We start from the raw sequence: 22,119 nt of genomic DNA on the forward strand, positions 1-22,119 counted from the left end.
GCACCCCGATCTCCTCTTATGGCTTCTTCTATCCACTCGTCACTGACAACACTCAAATAGTCTTCTCGTTTCACTCCTTATCCAACGAGCGGTTGCCAAAAATGTCAAACTGTATCTCTGCCATCAATTATTGAATGCCATCTCAATCGCTCATTCTCAAATCCCTGAAGGCTGAAGTTCTCTAATTCCCAGCCAAACAGGCTACTCTTCCTTTCCTCTTCTTCTCTCCCGACTACCCTCCTTACTGTGATTCCGCCCATAGCCTGTTCCATGTGAATGTCCCTGCAAAAATGTCACCTGGCAAAAAAGTCACCAAAGAAATGGCTGTTTGTAGGGTCATTATCACAATGAACATGCAGGGGACATCCCCGTAACCCCATATATATGGTCACCATATATAATGTTGCCACAACCTTTTCCCAGCGACATTATGTATGGCGACCATATATGGGGACAATATTACCGGATACCTTGTAGCGTTTGTGTCATCTTCGACCCATCACACAACTTCTCGCTCTTCATCGCCAAATATGTCACTGTAGCCAACCTCGTCAATATCAAAATAATGTATCTTCTTCCTTTCAATATTGCTAAACAGCTATTCCCCTTCTTAGTCCTTTGTAGATCTGACTACTGTGCCTGTCTGCTCTATGGTCTTCACAACTATGCTTTTTCACCTCTGGACAAACCTTTATCACTTTACCTCTACCTCCTCTGCCTGTCGCGAGATTGGCTGGCCATCTATGAAACAAAGGCCAAGTATAAACTTCTTCTCATCAACTTCAAATCTATCCATGGACTCGCACCATCCTACCAATCTGCTCATCACACTCCCTTACTCTCCTCCTCACTCGTTAAGACCATCCTCAGCGCACCACCTTGCGACCACTCAAGCCCCCTATGCTCCTTCTCGTTTCCACTCTCTTTCCTTGCTCCCCTACTCTGGAATGCTCCTCTCATATACTTGTTGAGGAGCAGGTAATTATGGACTTTCCACATTTCTCCAATCTACTTCACTTTTTTACATCACACATCTGTTTTCCTGATTCTTTTGCTATATTTATATGCATGCAGGCTGTTCGCATTGCATGACTGCTCGTTGAACACAAGTTCTGTGTCTTCTCTGAACTGTCTGTCGTCTAGTTTCACTTTGTCTTTCAGTAACATGATCGCCATGATCTATAGCAATAGGCCGTTTTTTATTTTCATGAATCGGGACACCGTGTGGTTCCCATTAAGATTTGAACTTCTGGCTTGATTCTGAACCAGCGTTTTTTCGTGACAGTGCGCCACATACCTGCTGGAAACACTTTAGAGGCTATGCACTGGTGGACGTTGTTTATATTTTTGATAGCTGACTTACTGTTACTGTGCCTATTTTTGTAGATATATTTTCTGGTTTCTTGGGTGGGGTTTGCAGTGTACATGGGGTTTGTGTTGGTTTAGACCGAAAAGTCGGAGTAGGGTTGGGTATAGTAAGTGAGGCTACCGTGGAATTGTGGGGGGGAGGGGAGCAATGGTAGCCTTTTCTGACATTATGTACATTTCTGCTTGGGGCAGTGTTCTGGTTCCCCCCCGCCCCCCGAGTTCTTGTCATTTGTTGATTTCCTGATTAGGTTATGGATAAGGTGCTTGGAGGGGTAAGGGTCCCTTGGAGGTTCTCTGTGTCCTTGAGTAATCTGATGAATGTGGGTATTTTGCCGTCAAGCTTTTAACCAAGAACATGATGGTTTCATTATTGTATTGTGGGGATAATTATCTATTTCGACAAATGGTAGTTACTAAAATGGCTTGAGCGGAGCAGGGTTGAGATGCCAGCAGTAAGGATCACAGTCCGTTTTCAAATGTAGATCGGATACAGCAGCAGTAATACAATTCCTATACTATTTAATTACAGAGTAGCCATAATAGGTAATTATTAAGAAAGAGTAGCACACCACCATCCCAAGTGCGCTAGGAGAGCAAGTTGTTAATGATTCGGAGGATGGTATACTTGCCGGAGAGCTATTCTTATAGGTTAATAGCTTTGCTTTCTCCCTCAAAGAATACCCAGATTTATGAGCTTTAAATAGAGCAAAAAGCATTAACCTACAATTCAATGGGAGATGTGAAGAAGTCAAATTGAGCATCCCTCCTCGTACAAAGAGGGGCTCTTGGTGCCAGGGACGCATGCAAGCGGAGTGCACAGTTACTCGGAGGTGGTACATGGGCGATTCCACAGAACTTATCCAAATTCCCAAGGTGCTCTTTAGTACGTAAACTAAGGTGAATGCAGATCAGATAACAGTCTTCAACTTCAAGGGCTTTCGTATCAAGAAAAGCAGTTACTACCTACTGCGATAAGGTCAGGGACCTGACTGTGTCAAGGTTGGATGGGGGCACTCTCAACCTGGTCTAGGAGCTCAACCTGGCCCAGGAGGCCGAGCAGGGTCGTGGCCAGAGCCACAACTGCCTCAGAGGTGGGGTGGTGGAGTTAGAAGGGCCACATTCTCTGGTCCGTCAGGTGCCTGCTTGCAAGTACAGGGTAAAACTTTCAAACACCACATGCCTACCTTGTACTCTGCTGGCCCATGGGTCTCTCTTTTTTCTTTCCGAACTAGAGGATCCAGCATCCATAGTGGTGACCAGCAAGATACCAGACCCATGGGGGTGAGAGACAGCTGAAGAGCAAGAACTGGCGTAACAGCATGAAATTCTCCAACGCAGGAGACAAACGTGTCAGGTCATCATGTCTCCATAAGTGACGCCAGTTGCCCTGATGGGAAAAGGGGGCAGGCTTAAAGGACTCTGTAACCTTGCACCTTGGAAATCCAGCCCAGAGGGAGAATCCAGGAAGTGATTGGACCGGGAATGGGAGCTGGAGGAAGCGAAAGAACAGGGCATGAGGCCCTATAAGAGAGACCAACCAAGAGATGGAAGCGTGGGTTGTTTGGGTGACCTCAATGGGTGAGGATGCAGACCAAGAACCCCGGCAGGGGAATGACAGTGGGGCGGAGTCAGGGGAGATGAAGAGAGACAGCATGTTAAAGGTAAGGTATTGGTTGGTGAGAGAAAGTGTTACTTGGATGCAAGAGAGCTTGTAAATTGAATGAGGGAATTGACGGAGGGTAAGTGGTAGAGTGAGTGAGAAGGTTCACTGGGGGAGTGTAACCAAAACGAAGGGTCTGTGAAGTGTCAATATGTCCTCACATTCTAAAACTTACTATTAAGGGGATTGTCTTTTGTTCAGAAAGTGCAGAAATGTTCAAGTTCAACCAAGGGTATAACTCCAACAAAAGTTCCAAATGGATAATGTTCACAGCTCCAGAGGGAATGGCTCCATTCCCCAGGATTCTTGCCACCAAAATAAAAGTTCAAAGAATAACCAAGTTCTTTATAGCTCAAGAGGATAACTCTATCCTCCTGTGTTGCAATTCACTCTAGAGGAAATGACTCCCCTTCCCCAGGCTTTTCTCCCATTCAATACAATTTCAAATCTTAAGGGCATGAAGTCTTCCTTAGGATTCTTCTTTCAAGTTAACATAACTTGGGTGTGGGTCCCAGACTCGCAAAACTGGTATACTCCCCTGCCAGGTTCTCTCGTACAACACAATTCCTTATGGATGAAGGTCTCATATCCGCTCTTCGCCTGGTAAACTCTCCTGCCAGGACTATGTTACATTTGCTCTTCCTCAATTCAGTACAAGGGAGCATGGGTCCTCAGAAAGTTACTTTATGGCAAAGTACTGTGACAATGAAGATGAAACGGATTCCAATGAGGATCACTCTCTTTCCCCACTCTTGGCAACCAATTCACTCTTTCGAGGTCTCTTTGCCTCATTTTCTGTGGTCCCTTCTCCCCTCTGGGTTCACCAACTTCATCTATGTTCTCTCGTTCCAATCGCACACAGGCGGGTACTCACCTCGGTATCTGCTGAACTCGAGCGGCGTTCCCCAGTCAGCGGCGCAAAGCGTTCTCACTACTCACATCGGTACGAAGCCCATCCTGGCTGCCAGTTCCTGCTTTCACTTCGTTCTTTGGGTGCCTGCGCGGACAAGCGGCACTGCTTCCCAATGCAGCTGCTCTGGATCTCACCTTTCCATTTCTCTTCTCGCCGGCAATGCTCTGCAGCCACGGCTTTCGGTCCTATTTACTTCCAGGTTCGGCCGACCATCCAGAAATGCATGGGTCAGCTTCCTCTCACACAGCCACCACTTGCCTGCCTTTGGGATTTGTTCCCGGACAGCGACATTGTCTGCTCTGAACTGCACACTGTGTTTCTCGACTATTTCCAAGTTGATGCTTGGAAAAGGTAAGGTCTCACCATAGAGGATTTAAACTCCCACCTCCAGGCTGGAAAATGTCTTGGACCAATCACATTCTTCAGAACACTAGACAGCACATTATGGTTGAAACTATTGCTCATTGCAGTTCTCTTCGTTGTCTCAGAACATATTACTTCACAACGTGGAAAAATTATACGTTACTCACCGTAGTGACTAATGTACTCTTAGTCCATAGTCCCCTTTCCTCCATACTGTATGGGCATCCCTTCCAAGGGACGGGAAACGGAACCTTTTTCACCAGAAAAAACATTCCTGTTTAAATTTAGAGGTGTGCGAGGGCACGGCCCAGGGAGCATGCGCTGCCCTGACTCTGCTCTCCGGTGCCACACCTCAGTCCCCACTGACGCGTCAACCATAGATTTAACATTGCCTAATGACACTGGTATTATTAAGGGGGAGGCTGGTGGGACGTATGGCGGAAAGGGGACTATGCACTAAGAGTACATTAGTCATTACGGTGAGTAACTTATAATTACTCTTACGTCCCATCCCCTTTCCTCCATACTGTATGGGCGATTACAACTGATTGTTGCCCCAGGGTGGAGAGGAGAACCTCCTTAAGCAGACAGGTTCCTGAGAACCGCCTATCTGAAAGCCGCATCAGATCTAGAGCCGACATCCAAACAGTAATGCTTGCAGAAAGCCGAGGGAGAGGCCCAAGTGGCCGCCCTGCTTATGACTTGCCAAGGGACATGGCCGTTGCCTTGGCCCTGACTGCGTGGGCATCAATGTTGGCCGGGAGCAGCTTGTGCTGGCCCTCATACGCTTCTTTGATGGCAGAGACCACCCAGCGGGATATGGAAACCTTAGAAGCCTGATAGCCTGGTCTTGAGCCTCCGAAAGTGACAAACAGGGCATCCGATTTGCGGAAGCCTTTGGTCCTGTCCAAGTAGAATTTTAGTGCACGCCTGACATCCAGGCAGTGCAGCACTCTCTGTGCTTCATACTTGGGATTGGGAAAATACGTAGGAAGGACTATTTCTTCGTTCAAGTGAAATGCAGATGGAACCTTGGGCAGAAATGCCGGGTGCGTCCGCATGACTACCTTGTCCTTGTGAAAGGTGGTATATGGTTCAGAGGCGACCAATGCCTGGATCTCGCTGACTCTGCGAGCCGAGGTAAGACCAACTAGTAAGGCTGTCTTGATGGTGACCAGCCTGATATCCACAGACGCCATTGGCTTGAATGGTTTGTGCACCAGGGCGCCCAAGACTATGTTAAGGTCCCACACCGGGTGCGGTCTCTTGACAGGCGGGTAGAGCCATGGGCGTAATTTTAGGGGTAGACGGGGCTGTTTGTCCCCCCCCCCCCAACTTTCATGGCACACCATTTTGTCCCCATTCATTTGGCTGGGGCACCTTTTCTTCGGATGTCATGTCCCCCCCCCCCCAACATTTTCAGCAAAGTTACTCCACTGGGTAGAGCCTAGCAAGACCAGTCAGATGTTTCTTGACTATAGGGTTGGAGGAGGAAAAGATGCCCTCCGAGTTCCTATAAGCCCCAATGGCTGCAAGGTATGTGCAGCAGCTGTCCACCTGTACGCCCAAATGAGCGAGGTGCGCCGAAATGGAGAGCATGTTGTCCAAATTGCAGGCCAAGGGGTCGATTCCCCTGGAGTCTGCCCAGTGGCAGAAACTGGTCCATTTGCTGTTGTACTGGGCCCTGGTGGTATTGCTCCTGGCACCCTGTATGATCTCCAGTTTGGCCTGTGAAAGGCTAAGGTTCCACAGCGCTACCTGCTCAGGTACCACGTTGTGAGGGCTAGTTTAGCTGGCACGGGGTGGATGATCCTGCCCCCCTGCTGTGCCAGAAGATGTGGTGGGACCGTCGGAAGGTGTATCGGGTGCACCTCCGAGAGGCTGAGTAGCTCCGAAAACCATGGCCTGGCCGGCCACCATGGAGCTATTAGAATGATGCAGAGTCGGTGAGACTCCTTGATCTTGCAAATTACCCTGTGGATAAGGGGGGGTGGGCGGAAAGGCGTAGGCTTTCATGCCGGTCCACTGGGGGTGAAATGCGTCGCCCAGAGAGCCTGGCCCTGACCCTGCCAGGATGCGAACTGGGGGCACCTCTTGTTGTGCCACGTGGCAAAGAGATCCACCTGGGGATGACCCCACCTGTTGAAGATCTCCTGAAAAACGAGGTCAGTTAGCTGCCACTCGTAATTGTCCGCTCACAGCCTGCTGAGCCTGTCCGCTTCCAGGTTGGATTCCCCCAGGAGGTGGACTGCCGAGAGGTCAATGTCGTATTCCAGGGCCCATTCCCACATGCTGATCGCCAGCCTGCACAGAGGATGGGATCTGGTGCCTCCCTGCTTGTTGATGTAGTACATGCTGGTTGAGTTGTCTGCCTGGATGAGGACAACCTTTCCCTTGAGAAGTGGTAGGAATGCTCTGAGCGCTAGCCAGATGGCGTTCAGCTCCAGGCAATTGATGTGGTATTCCTGCTCCTGTCGAGTCCAGGTGCTGTGAACCGAGAGATCGTCCAGGGTGGCTCCCCAGCCCTCAAGCGAGGAGTCTGTGGTGATGGTGGCCTGCAGAGAGGGCGGCCGAAAGGGTTCGCCTGTCCGTAGGTTGCAGTCCATGGACCACCAAGTTAGGTCCGAGTGGAGAGATGGAGGAATGTTGACCATCTCGGATTGCGAGCCCCGCTCACGATTCCACGAGGCCACAAAGTACAGCTGAATCCTCCTCCTCCTTAGTCTCGTGTGCGGCACGGCTACCACCATGCCGAGGTCCCCTCTCTGCTGAAGAAGTGGGCGGTGGCCGAGATTTTGTCTTCTGACGAGAAAACCCTCTCGGAGCACGTGTCCCAAATGAGACCCAGGAATGTCGGAGTCTGCGTAGGCAGCAGCTGTGACTTCTTGAGGTTGAGCGAGAAGCCCAGGTCGTGCAGTGAGTTCATAAGGGCATGGGAAGGCTGGTGAACCGCTTCCAGAGATGTAGCCCTGACGAGCCAGTCATCGAGGTTTGAGTAGATGTGGAGGCCCTGCACTCTGAGGAGGGCCGCTACAGCATTTATGAGTCTGGTAAAGACCCTTGGGGCCAAGTTGAGACCAAACAGAAGGACTTTGTATTGGAAATGGTAGCCCATGATCCTGACCCATAGGAAAGAACAATGGGGCTGCCAAATCGGGACATGTAGGTACGCGTCATTCAGGTCCAGTGAGCACATCCAGTCTCCCTTGTCCAATGTCTCCGCTATAAAAGCTGGCGTAACCATCTTGAATTTTTGCAGGGGTAAGGAGAGGTTGAGGGTGGAAAGGTCCAGCACAACTCTCAGGCCCGCCTGGTTCTTCTGAAGGGCGAAAATCCTGGAAGAGAAGCCAAAGCCTCGCTGGGACTTCCTCCACTGCCATGCTCTCTACGAGCGACCGGATCTCTGCCAAAAGAGTTGCTGTCCCAACCTGTGGGAGTGAGGGAAGGAGTGGCTGGATAGGAAGGCGCTACCCCATGGACACTACAGAGAGGATCCAGGGGTCCGCGAAATTCTGGCGCCAGAATTGTGCATGGAGAGCAAGCCTGAACCCCTACTGGAGACATGTGGACCCGAAGGGGCACGTCATGCCTTCTTTCCCTCAGAGGCTGAGGAGGAGGACTGGAAAAAGCCCTTATTCCCCTGCCCCCCTTTTTGTTGCTTGCGCTGGTTCTGAGACGGCGAGCGGTCCGTCTGCCTGGATCTGCATTTCTGGAAGCCGCGGAACCCTCCATATGTACAACCCTTTTCCGAGCGCTGCTGAGATTGGGTGTACGATTTGGGCGTGGTCTTTGTAAGAATGGATAAAGACTTTGCCGTTTGTGAGCTGTTGTTCTTTTTGTCCAGCTCTTCGTCCGTAGAGGAGTGGAAGAGCCCCCCCACCCCTCTAAAGGTAGATCTAGAATGCGCCCCTGGACATCAGGGTTGAATTTCGTTGCCCGCAGCCAGGCTGTTCTCCTCATGTCCGTGGCAATGCAGATGGCACGGCCTGAGGTATCGATATGAGCCACTGTGGATTCCATAAGGTCATGAGCCACGAGCTTGGCTTACGCTAGCTCCGCCTTAAAGCATGATTGGCATTGGGTGGGGAGTTCCGGGAGGACGTCCGCAATTTCCCGCCATAACCGCTGGTTGGCAGCAGCCAGCATGGCATCTGCATTGGCTGAGGACGACTGAGGCTTGGAGTATAGTGATGCCACAACGATCACTGAGGCGTGTGGCTGAGGATGGGATGAGAGCAAGGGTGTATCCCCCCCTCCATCTACCTGTACTTGGCGTCCAGGCATCGGTTGACCGGCTGGACTGAGTGGGGCTTGAGCCAACCCTTCTTGGCCAGGGAGACTACATCGGTTTGCAGTGCAATCCCTGTGTTGGAAGAGGGGCGTCTTGTGAGGACTTCAGCCAGAACCCCCTATGCCGGCTGCTTGACCTCAGGTTGGGGAGGCCCAGGTACTGCGCCAAGCCAGCAAGACATTCATAGAAGGCCCTGGCTGAGGGTGGTATGTTCAGATCCTCCTTGTCGTCCGTATCCTGCATCTGGAGGATCTTGTGAAGGAGGAGGGGTAGATGGTGCCAGAGGCTGGGGTACAGGGACCGCAGCCGGAGGCTGAGGTGGCGGCGGAGGTAGCAGCGTTGGCTGTGGGGCCAGAGGAGGCGGCTGCACTGGGGCCTGGGGGCCTGATGAAGGCATCTGTGGTGCCTCTAGCATGGCGGGGAGGACTTCCCTGACTGCGTCTTTGATGATAACCCCCATCTGAGGAGACCTCATGAGGCCGAGAAACTTCTTGAAGAGCACCTCATCACTGGCCAAAGAGGTGGCAGGGGGTACTGACGGGGTAGCAGGGGCTGCTGGAGCCGCTGCATACCCTGTCCATATGGACGCAAAGGAAAGGTATTAGGGCATAGCCCCTCGGCCATTGTGCCGGTAAAAGGGCATAACCCCTAGGGTGTAGTCCCGGTACAAGAACCTTCCGGTCCCTCGACACTGCGCCTGGGAGGATCCGAGGACCCCTCGACCTGAAGGCCGGTAGCTGTAGCAGCCTCGGGGCACGTGCCGGTAGAAGGACCTGGCCGGTCCCTGGGAAGGAGTCTCCCTTGCGGGGTGCGCTGGAAAATATTGGCCCTACCTTGGGCCTGGTTCGATGCTTCACGAAGTTCTTGAGATCCTCTGGAGGCGACCTCTGGAAGAGCTCCCTCCACCTGGCTAGTCTGTTCTTCAGCGCCTTCGAGGACAGCGAGTCACCCGCCGAACATGATTGCCAACCGTGGTCTGGGCCAAGGCAACGTAGGCAGAGGGCGTGGGGGTCTGAAGTTGGGAAGAGCCCGTTGCAGGACGGACACCTGCTGAACCCTATAGAAGTCGTCATTCGCCGGGGAGGAGCATGACGCCTGAGGACCGAGTACCTGAATGATAGATAAGACCAAAAAAAATGAAGAGAAGAAGTATCCGTGCGTGGGATTACATGGCCGAAGCCAAACCTAGGAGCGCAGGTGTATTTGGCCCGTTCCCGTCGACGCGGAAAAGGGGACTGAGGTGTGGCGCCGGAGGGCGGAGTCAGGGGAGCGCATGCTCCCTGGGCCGTGCCCTGCACGCCTCTAAATTTAAAAGGGAAAGAAGGTTTTTTCTGGTGAAAAAATGTTTGTCTCCCGTCCCTTGGAAGGGACGCCCATACAGTATGGAGGAAAGGGGATGGGACGTAAGAGTATGTTGATTGTCTGTTGGCAGCTTTTACCAGATGTTGAGAGGGTTTCTCACGATATGCCATTAAGGAAGGGGGAATGTTTTAAATATATATATATTTTTTTTTAATGCATTTTATTATTATTTTTTTTTCTCAATATATTTTTCATTATTATTGTATGGATAATTGTCTATTGTATCTCTTTGTTACACTGATTTCTTCTGTTAATATTTAATAAATTGGTTTAAAAAAAAAAAAAAGGAAGGGGGAATGGAGGGGATATCCCTAAAAGGAATGTGGGGATACCAGGTCTTATTGCATGATGCCCGTCCATCCCCCAGAGGGTCGCCTCCCCTCATGGAATACTCCCTCGTATAGCCACCCCAAGTATCAGGATGAGGCAGCGGCTGTCGTCCCCTGGCCACAGGAGGAGAGGCTACCTCTAGGAATGGAGTGATGACATCAGATTCATCACAGCGCTCACAAATGAAAGGAAAAATTCCCATCACAATTGGGAAGCAGTGTGGTCCAGCACAGAACCGGCAAATATCACAATGCAGTGCAGATTTCTAGTGTGGCCAATTTCCTACTTCCAACTGACTTCACAATACCAGATGGGCTTTTTGAAACCTTGTCCATCACCAGGCATGCACCAATAATAGGGGGAGATTAACGGCAGAGAGAGAATAAGGGTTCCCAGATGATAAATGTTATTAGGGAAGAGGAAACGGCTGTGAAAAAGCATGTAGGAAGGGTGCATAACAAATCAGGTGCTGCAAGGAGTTGAAAAATAGGGAACAACCAATTAGTACCATTATTGAACAATGGGATTAATAAGGAGCACTGCCAAAGCGCTCTGTGCCATACACTGAGTGATATAGGGCTGGTTTCAGACCTGAAGGCAGAGAAGAAAGGGAAGGCGAACAAACAAGGTCCAGCAGCAATGGGGAGGAAACACTGGTCAGTAGGACTAACCAGAAGGCCCAAACGAAGGCCGGCCAAGATTAAGAGAGTAAAACAGAGAAGATGATAAAAGGATGCTTAGCGCTATACCTCTGACAATGGGAGAGACAGCTTGTGAGACAAATGCAGTAACATGCTAAGGGCTAAAGCTCAAAAACCAAGGCATCAGGCCAAGAGATCGATCTGAAGCGTTTGAGACACTAACCAAGAGACACTGACCCGAGGAAGGAGACACAGCTAGAGGGTAAAAAGAGGCTATCTAGGCAGGGAAAGTAATCTAAAATAAGGTGGCAGAAGTACTTGCAGTATGAGAGTGCCAAGAACCGAGCTGGGCGTTAGAACCCAGAGAGCAGGGAATACTGGGGGAGGTCCATATTCCCATTGTTAAATTGATAAACTACCATGAGTTAAGCCATCCTAAAACATTTGATATCAAATCCCCAATCAGTTGTAGTGTTTTACCGTGAACTTATAGGAATTATCCCTACCCATCCTGATCAAGTTAATAAAGGGCAATTTAATCTTTATATCTGGCTCTACAGTGTTCCGTTGGTCTCATTTCAGAGGTAAGCAGAATGGAGAATAGTTTATCTACTGAAATAATTGTTGAGGCTAAAACAACGTATGTATCAGCTCTAGCATCTAATACGTAAGAGTAACATTTACAAAAGGTATGGGTTAAGCTTCAAGCGGCTCTCTTGAGAGCATCAGTGTGAGGTAACACGGCCCAAAGGTGTTGCAGTAGCACTTTTGCCACAAGTAGGGTGTGCTTTTGGTAACAACTTTATTTGCCTTTCCGTGGCATATCCTTAGGCAAGGCTCAAGTCCTCTAGAAATTACGTTCTTGTAAACTGCTTGCCCATTAACACTAGATAGCATACCTAACATAAGGGCAAGCATAAGTTCAACACTGCATTATTAGTAGAAAAAAATACTTAAACATCATCTTAGCCTCAGCATGCCGAGGTCCTTCTCTGCTGGGCACAACAGTTTTGTTATAAAGATTGGCAGAGTCAGATAGAATGCAAATGCCACCTACAGCAAGAAGAACAGATTGGCTTTTTCGCGTGACTATCTCATCTATGTGAAAATACATAAAAGGCTCATCAAATAAAGGTCTTGGATTTTACTCAACCTGTTAGCAGAAGTTATAGCCACTATGTAAGGCACTCAATTAGAGATCCCGCTTATGAATGGGTTAGAAAGATGGATCCATTGCCTTAGAGATGATAACTCTGAGGCTCAGTGGAAACCACTTTTTCGGTCCTTGAAGGAAATTGTGCATGACAGAACTTGCAAAAGGGTACCTATGAATGGCACTTTGTGGATTCTCCTGCCAGGTGCATTCTCAAAGAGATGCACTGCAGTACAGGCTTGGCTAGTTGCACGAAGATGGTATCAAGAACGTTTATGAACAAACCAACACGTTTATGAACAAACTTTAGAGACTGGCATGCCCTAGTGCAGGGGTCTGCAACCTGTGGCTCTCCAGATGTTTTGGACTCTACAACTCCCATGATCCCTCGCCATTTACTATGCTGGTTCGGGGTTGATGGAAGTTGTGTCCCAAACGTCTGGAGAGCCAATGGATACAGATCTCTCCTCGTCTGAGAATGTCCATGCAATCATCTGGTAAGAGTCTGGATTTGAGGACTTTAGGAGCCAGGATGCACCTCATCCGCCACAGCCGTATTAGAAGATACAGCTTGTTCTATAAACTCGGGCAAGCAAACATTGCCAGATGGAGAGGACCTGGGAGCGAATTTACTTCACCCCTGGAGGGGTAATGAGTATGTGTGCGCTTCATATTTCCATCATTGTCACTGCGTTCAGAGGAACAGTTGGAAAGTAAAACCCATGCACCAACTCAACCGAAAAGACGCCCCTAGAGAATAGTATTGAAGGGGCCTGGATGTAAAGTTCCCACTTGCTGCAGGCACGTGTCGATCTAATGGACCTCCACAGCGAACAATGCTGTGGATCCCATGCCTGCTTTTATGACGGGTACTTTGGCCTATGGGGAGCGAAAGCTTCATGGAGGACACACTTCAAAGGCAAAACTAGCAATTGGACAAAAGAAACTGAAATGCCACAAACGTCCGTAGTCCCTCCTGACTGCCGTCAAAACATCGGGGATACACTGATTGATTGCATTGTATTTGTTATTTATATAGCGCCCTTTCCCCATTTGTATGGCCTCAATAATTCTTTGAAACCCCACACAAAGAAGTAAAAGCGAGCAAATCCCAGCTACGCAAAGCGTGCCTTGTCCAAGCACCGAGCAGGGCCTGAGGTGGAGAGACCAGTGGCTGTGCAGGTAGAGCAGCACCCGGGCAAAGGCTACACAGTTCACCATTTTTGTGCAGGGCCTGTGACAAGGCACCCCAAAAGTATGTACGGATGGCACATACAAAGACAGAAATAGCTGGGAACCTTTACATAAAGTTTGTGTAATATAAAAAAAACATGCTTTTGTTTAGTGCTTCATGTCTATCTCCTCCCCGCTTCTAAGCACTGTAATAACAGTTGGTATTACGCAATGTGTCAGCCATGTCAGGATTCGGCACTGTGACTTGCAGGATCCACACCGATCTCTGCAGTGAGCATGGAACTCGATGAGGTATCTTACCAACAGAGATACATGACATCGTGCCACATGAAAGTGTTTGAGCATTTGTGGCGATTGGATTTCTAAAGGAAGCATGCTCTCCGATTGGTCACTCTAGAGTCTAGACAAATGAAAAATGGTCAAGAAGAATCGCTCAGTTCTTTTGCAGCTGGTAGTGGTTAAGTTATTCTGGAAGAAGGAGACAGCGCTAACTGGGCATGGCTTGTGTTAAGAGCGTGGACTAAGCGGCTCCTCTTTAGAAAGATTAATTGCTGTTTTACTGGCAGCCTCCTACTTGGGAGAGCTTGAAAAGTTGCTTTGTTTAGGTTTATAATTACAGATACTTCAAAAGTATTCCAGTTTAAATTATGGGCTGTTTAAAGGTGCTGGGTTGGCTTTTTTGGAAACGGTTTCCCTAAACTACTATAGTGTTAGGCGACACACACTACCCTATCCAAAATCACCACAAAAGTAGAATTTAGAAACGTACCCAATTGCCTCTCTGAGAAAGTGGAATTTAGAAGTGTACCCAAGTGCCTCTCTGAGAAAGTGGAATTTAGAAGTGTACCCAATTGCATTTAGAAGCTGCACCCAATAGCCTCTCTGAGAAAGTGGAATTTAGAAGCGTACCCAATTGCATTTAGAAGCTGTGACCATTTGCAATAGAAGTGTACCCAATTGCATTTAAAAGCTGTGACCATTTGCATTAGAAGTATACCCAATTGCATTTAGAAGGTGTGACCATTTACATTAGAAGTGTACCCAACTGCATTTAGAAGCTGTGACCATTTGCATTAGAAGTATACCCAATTGCATTTAGAAGCTGTGACCATCTGCGTTAGAAGTGTACCCAATTGCATTTAGAAGGTGTGACCATTTACATTAGAAGTGTACCCAACTGCATTTAGAAGCTGTGACCATTTGCATTAGAAGTATACCCAATTGCATTTAGAAGCTGTGACCATCTGCGTTAGAAGTGTACCCAATTGCATTTAGAAATTGCACCCAATAGCCTCTCTGAGAAAGTGGAATTTAGAAGTGTACCCAATTGCATTTAGAAGCTGCACCCAATAGCCTCTCTGAGAAAGTGGAATTTAGAAGCGTACCCAATTGCATTTAGAAGCTGTGACCATTTGCAATAGAAGTGTACCCAATTGCATTTAAAAGCTGTGACCATTTGCATTAGAAGTATACCCAATTGCATTTAGAAGGTGTGACCATTTACATTAGAAGTGTACCCAACTGCATTTAGAAGCTGTGACCATTTGCATTAGAAGTATACCCAATTGCATTTAGAAGCTGTGACCATCTGCGTTAGAAGTGTACCCAATTGCATTTAGAAATTGCACCCAATAGCCTCTCTGAGAAAGTGGAATTTAGAAGCGTACCCAATTGCATTTAGAAGTTGCGCCCAATAGCCTCTCTGAGAAAGTGGAATTTAGAAGCGTACCCAATTGCATTTAGAAGCTGTGACCATTTGCATTAGAAGTGTACCCAATTGCATTTAGAAATTGTGTCCAATAGCCTCTCTGAGAAAGTAGAATTTAGAAGTGTACCCAATTGCATTTAGAAGCTGTGACCATTTGCATTAGAAGTGTACCCAATTGCATTTAGAAATTGCACCCAATAGCCTCTCTGAGAAAGTGGAATTTAGAAGTGTACCCAATTGCATTTAGAAGTTGCGCCCAATAGCCTCTCTGAGAAAGTTGAATTTAGAAGTGTACCCAACTGCATTTAGAAGCAGTGACCATTTGCATTAGAAGTGTACGAGTGCGAAATACCGATGAGCGCGAAATGCAGATGAGTGTGAGGAGCGGATGAGTGTGAAGAGCGGATGAGTGTGAAGAGCGGATGAGTGTGAAGAGCGGATGAGATTGGAGAGCGGATGAGATTGGAGAGCGGATGAGTGTGGAGAGCAGAGAGAGTGAATGTGTATGGAGAGCGGATGAGTGCGAAATGCAGATGAGTGCGAAATGCAGATGAGTGCGAAATGCAGATGAGTGCGAAATGCAGATGAGTGCGAAATGCAGATGAGTGCGAAATGCAGATGAGTGCGAAATGCAGATGAGTGCGAAATGCGGATGAGTGCGAAATGCGGATGAGTGCGAAATGCGGATGAGTGCGAAATGCGGATGAGTGCGAAATGCGGATGAGTGCGAAATGCGGATGAGTGCGAAGAGCGGATGAGTGCGAAGAGCGGATGAGTGTGAAGAGCGGATGAGTGCGAAGAGCGGATGAGTGTGAAGAGCGGATGAGTGTGAAGAGCGGATGAGTGTGAAGAGCGGATGAGTGTGAAGAGCGGATGAGTGTGTAGAGCGGAGGAGTGTGTAGAGCGGAGGAGTGTGTAGAGCGGAGGAGTGTGGAGAGCGGAGGAGTGTGGAGAGCAGAGGAGTGTGGAGAGCGGACGAATTGCAGAATTGCAAGACGTCCGTATTATGCCTTGGAATGCATGGATCCCTTAAAAAAGCATACCTCATATCACACCCCACGGTTACTCTCTCCTTACACCACCACTCAACTAGAACACAGAGATACTATGACACCATTCGGCATAACTGTTCTCATATCAACATCTGCCGCTCACTCCCCATCACTCTAAGTAATCATTGCTGGTCTCGCACCCCCAGCCAGGCGTTCTCCTCAGGCCTAACGCTGCCACTCTCAGTCTGGATAATTACGGCCAGATCGAACACATACTCCTGACCGATCAGCCACCACACCTACCGCTAGGAAGCAGCTACCACAGGAATTTCGCACCAGCTGCACACATACCAGATGCGCACACGCACCTTTGGACTCTCTCTTCTCCCTCCACTGACCAGAACTTCGGTTCCCAAGGGCGTTCAACCTACCAGCGCCTTCAGACCATACCAATGGTATATAAGGCGCTATATAAGTGCAAAATAACGTAACATGTCAAAGATTATAGGAAATATTAGATATATGCAATTGCTGCGTGTTGCTCCTTCATAGAGCACTGTGAGTTACAATCCTGTTCATACAATTGGTAGTCACGTCAAGACAAGAAAGAAACGTGAAGACGAGCCTACCACCAGATTCCACACCCACTAAATGCATCAACCTCTGGGGCCATTCACCTACAGGTAGGCAACTCGAGGCCCTCCTATGACTAATCCAATTCCGGGGCACCAGTGGTCCAGGGATGAAAAACGGTTTCTAAACCGTCAATCAGCCCAACACCTCTAGCACACTAGAAGGGATCCAAAAAGATTGGAAACACAAGCAAATGATAAACCTCCTTGCCCAGTTTTGGTAACGTCGACGGAACGGCAGGCTTATCTCTGCAAGGTTGTGGATTGTTGGTTAGTTGCAATACACCGAAATTACAATTTTTACCCAATGATAAAAGGGACTGAATGTGCAGACAAGGTTGTATAAAAATATCTACCTTATTATTACTACAACAGACAGTTCTAGCACACTACAAGATACAATCCACTCTGTAAAGGAATGCAGAGCACAGACAGTTTCAAGAAGGAAAAGTGATGCACTCGGGATACTGACAAGAGGCTAAGTTGGTAAAGTAATTAATCTCAATAGTTCAAGCATACTTGGTTTCCGTACAAAGGCTACAATGGGTCATAAAATATCGCTAGGGGCCTTCAGAGAAGGAGCAAGGGGACAGAACCACAATGTACCTTGTGCTTGTAGAAGTTCTCGGGGCTCGACAGCCGCTAGTCGGCTTCAGGGTGCTTGGCAGCTTCTGCGACAGAGATCAAAACGGGAGACAGCTGCGGTTATCAGGCGGCAGGCAGTTCGGCAAGCGAGGCTGGACAGAAGGCTGCAGGGTGGCCTACACGGCGGCTCAGGAATCATTGTCTCAGTGCTGGTAGGCGGGTCTGAAGCACTGGTCGAGGCGTCTCAGACGGCGTGAGCGACTGTGGGGACAACAGTCAGTGGTGCAGTCGGCTGCAGCTCTAGGGGCTCGACTGCCTCGAAAATTTCCTTAATAGTGGATGTTGATGTTTGTCAGTGCACTCCTCCTAGCTTCTTTTGCTGGGCTTGTGTCGTCATTTACGTGGATGGCCCAAAGCTGATGAGAGTTGCAGGCAATGGCCTTGTCTTGGTTTGGTTCAGAGACACTCTGGCACTTCCCATCTAGGAAGCTTGCTTGCAGGGCACGCTGTGTGCTGGGTGGGTGACGGTTCTGGAGCTGTTTGGTGGGTCCTCTGGATTCAGTATCCCCCTCTATTCCCTGGGAGATGTTTAAGGGAGGGATCTTGCTTCCCTCATGAATTTCCTGTTCTTCCTTCACTGGCGGAAACGGTAAGGCAGACTGTACCTTCAGCCAGGGTCCAAATGAGTCCTTGTTACTCCTTGCAAAGTCTTCAGATGATCTACTAAGAGAGGGCCTCAGCCCTCTTTTAAAGCCAAATGTGCCCAAGTGATTGGTGCAGGGTATGCCTACCTTAATTAACCAATCCTGGGTCCCCACCAACAATCTGGTTATGCCTGAGGTCATAACCAGAGTGTTTTGCAACAGGAAAGGTGAAGGGGTGAACACCTATACTACTAATTCCCACCGATCTTCCTGTATGTTTTGGATTAAAGGGTCTCTCTGCTTAATTGAGCTCTCTGTGGTTCCTGATCAAAGCACAGGTCTCCCTTGAAGTTGTGGCGAGAACAGATGTTTTGGCACTATCAGATCACATACTTCTACCCTCTCAAAGGGGGCCGCACTGCGGGGGTTGCCTACTGTAAACTGTTGTCCCAGACATGACAGTTCACTGCCCTTTATACTAAGGGGCAGGAGCTGACTTCAGGTTGACATAGATGCATAACAAAAAAGTGTGGCGTTTCCTGTCCCCTTCGTCAGATCTCCGACTAGGCCTCTAGCAGGCCTGCTTCGATTAACTTCTCATCAGTATGCACCGCCACCAGCAGTTAATGAGGCTGGCCATGGCAGGAGGACGGTTTTGCCTTCCCCCTCCTTGAGATGCTTTGATGTACCGTGGCTGTCATATTCCAGCAGAACATGACAGGAGGACTGCGCCTGTAAACTGTGTCCACCTACTGTACACGTGACTATGTATTTGTTGAGCAGCGAGCATAGGAAATTGTGTGCGGATTAGCCCCACACATTGTCTGAAGGTTAATCTCCCACCATTCAATTTCACTACAAAACTTCAAAAAAGCCCAGGCGGGTGCACACTCCCTGTGCGGATGGTCGAATTCCTCACACCTCATGAATGTCTGAACCTGCACACAGGCAGATGGAGCCGGTATCATCAGCGTCCAACTCGAAGTGGGCAGTAGGCGACTTTCCCCATCATGCTCCAACTCTGCAGGCAGCTAGAGACCCTTCCAATCATTGACTGACCCTGAATGCAGGGAGGTGAGAGTCGGTACAGCCAGCCACCTTCCCATCAGTGGGTGCCAGCAGGCAGCTAGGGACCCCTTCTAAAGACCGGTGAGCCACAAATGCAGTCAGTTGTGGTCCCTTCCTGTCACTGTTTGACCGCACATTCAGGCAGATGTTGGTCCTTCCAGTGCATGTAGCCTGCTGGAGACCCTTTACTGTTAGTTGAGTGCCACACATAAAGGCAGCTGAACAACCTCCCCATCAGCAGCTCCCTTGGCATGTATTCAGGCAACCTGAGATTCTGGCCACCCTACCCTGCAGGCAGGCTGCAGAATACACTCTGTATCAGTCGTTGGCGCTGCATCCAAGCCACTGGATACCTACTCAATCATCACTTGACGCTGCATTCTGTGGGGTAAAAAACCTGCACATGATTACCTGACCCAGTATGCAGAAGACTGCTAAACAGTTCCCCCATCAGCAACTGACTAAGTGTGCAGCTGTAGAACCTCTTCATCAATGACTGAACATGCACGCAGGCATCCGGAGACACCCCGTGTGTGTATGTGTCCATGCATAAGGCTATCTGGACACCCATCCCATTCAGCACATTCCAGCTTGCGGGCAGCGGGAGACTTCTGAGTGGTTGACACTACACGGGCAGGAGGCGTTTCTAAAAACACCATTATTAAGAACGTAGGAATGGCCATCCACCCAGGTCTGCGTCATGTAGTCTCCTTCCATGTACATTTATAAAGCTCTTTCACCAAAGCTCTCTACATACAACACAGGCAAAGGAGGCCATCACCCATCCTTTGCAGGCCATATTGTCGAGTGGTGGAGGGCAGCAGTGTAGGTCGGACCCCATCGGTACCTACCGTCATGGCAAAGGATTTCCGGTGCACTACATCGCGGAGGCCGATGGGAATGAGCACCGCCTACGTGTGTGGAGTTTGTGCATCACTCCTCGAGTGTGTTCCAGCAGTTGAGGCCAGTGGCTGAGAAGACTGGCATGCCTTGCCCTTGGAGAGGACAGAGGGTGGCTTCACAGGCCTGTGGATCAGTTACAGCGAGTGTGCTTTCATAAGGTGCCCAATGGGGGTGCATCACTCACCTTTCTTTTTGAGAAACACCTTCCGTGTTGCGATCGGGCTCTGGCGGACTCTGGGATTCTGAAGAAACTTCACAGCTGTGGAAATCTGTTCAGAGAAAGATGAAGAATGATAACGTGACTGCTCAGAAGTTCCAATACCACTGTGCTATCACTTTGGCTGCCTCAGTCCACTGTGCCATCATGAAGACTTTTAGTGAGAGAACCTCCAGGGAAAGGGGCATTTTCAAGACGAGGCTTCTAGACGAAGGGAGAAAGGGTGAGAAAGACGAATGAGAAACAGAGTAGAGATGACCAGAGAGGAGGAAGAGATGGGGGCAAGGGCAGAAGAACAGTTAGTGGGGAGATGAAAAGAAACGAGGGAGAATGGGGGATACTAAGATGTGAAACCGAGACGAAGGACAGAAGGGAGGACATACAGAAAAAGCTAAGATGGACACAGAAGAGTGAAAATAAGAGCAATAAAGAGGAAGCAGAGATGATGAAGAGGAGGGAGAATTAACTATGAAGAGCAGAGAGAAGGCATAACAGGAAGGGCTATGAGGAGAAAAGGGAATGCAAAGAGCTATGATGAATAGAAAGGGAGGGTCGGATAATATGGAATGCTATGAAGAATGAGGTGAGAGAATAGGAGGAACTACAATGAACAAACAGGGAGGAGGATAGGGGAGCGTTAAGTCGTTCAGAGAAGGGCAAATGGGAAGGGTTATAATGAACATAAGGCCAATAGGAGATGTATGAAGAACTTTAGATCGAGAACAGGAAGGGCTATGATAAATAGAAAGGAGGGAGAATAGGAAGAGCTATTGAAAACAGATGAAGGAAAATAGGAAGGAATTCTTAAGAAGAGAGTAGAGGGAGAATAGGAAAGAAATAGAAAGGAGGGAGAATAGGAAGAGCTATTGAAAACAGATGAAGGAAAATAGGAAGGAATTCTTAAGAAGAGAGTAGAGGGAGAATAGGAAAGAGTTGAGAAGAACAGCAATGGGAAAAGGAGAGAAAATATGAAAAACAGAGGAGGGCTGAAAGGAGGATAAAGACGAGATATGAGGGAGAGTGGGAAGACGAGAGAGAGAGATTAACACAGAGAACAGAAATGAAGAGGAAATGGTGTAGGATTCCTATAGCATAAGATCAGCAGAACCACAGGGGAATTGAATAATGATCAAATAGATGATAGGTAGAGATGAGTAGATTTGGGGTGATGGGCTGTGCTGCTGGTCAATGGCCCGGATTTTCCAGGACCTAGCAAAAAATATCTCCTTGGATCTCTGATTTAGGTAATCCATTTGCACCTTTCCTGCATTTTTAGTGTTTTTGTTCTGCATTAAACGTTGCCTAAAATGGGATTCAAACCCATGTTGTTACGACCAGGTTGAGGACACGAGCACAAGACCACTTGAAGGCATAAATGAGTTTTCAAAAATTGATTAGCACAGTTAGCTAATTAAACTTTTGATTGGTAAACAAACTTTTTTGATTAGCGATTTTTTACTAATATGTATAATGTCACCAGAAGTTATTTGTACCAAAGACATTAAATGAGCAACAATACTGCATTTGTGTGTACCGCTGAAGACATTAGTGAGATGTGTGTCTGTAAAATTAAAAGGTTAAATGCATGATTAGACACAAATAGATATGATAAAAAGGCTCAAACTAATTTTCAGTGCAAGGCTCTGTGAAGTTGGTGTGGCACAGGGCAGTGTCACGTATATTTTAGGCTTGATCCATCATTCGCTATTCAATGAGAAGTTCATAAGTTTCAAAAATCAATGTTAAAGGAAAGTCATAGCCTGAGACTAAGTACGTAGTATAGTGTTGTCGCAGGCAGTGTAATGGTCAACTTCAGGTGGGAAAGATGGCCTTTGCCTATCATTGATATCAACTGTTTTCAATATAGCGTTAAATAGCACTTTCGGGGAAGGGCAGGGCCATTCCAGCCCTGTGCACCCATGAAAGCCGTATTTAGCACTATTACCACTCAGAGCTACCATCTGAGGAGCTAATCATTTTTTGTTCCTTGTTAAGAGACCCAGGCTTTGCCCAATGCATGCTTCCCTAAAAAAAAGAAATTACACATATGTTTGCAATGGGAAATAATTATTTCCAGGACCTAGAGGTGAGCAGC

The 22,119-nt window shown here is 48.3% G+C and overlaps 1 protein-coding gene across 1 annotated transcript in view; it reads right to left on the bottom strand.

The window, feature by feature from the left end:
* The window catches only part of PEX14 (peroxisomal biogenesis factor 14), a 980,210-nt gene that overhangs the window by 487,292 nt on the left and 470,799 nt on the right, over window positions 1–22,119 (bottom strand). The window contains exon 3 of the mRNA XM_069609962.1: window positions 19,992–20,076. Within this exon, the coding sequence (XP_069466063.1) occupies window positions 19,992–20,076 (85 nt within the window). The remainder of the gene's footprint in view (window positions 1–19,991; window positions 20,077–22,119) is intronic.

This window comes from Ambystoma mexicanum, chromosome 8 (assembly GCF_040938575.1).
Source record: "Ambystoma mexicanum isolate Mex_15411 chromosome 8, UKY_AmexF1_1, whole genome shotgun sequence".
In the NCBI taxonomy this organism is placed as follows: domain Eukaryota; kingdom Metazoa; phylum Chordata; class Amphibia; order Caudata; family Ambystomatidae; genus Ambystoma; species Ambystoma mexicanum.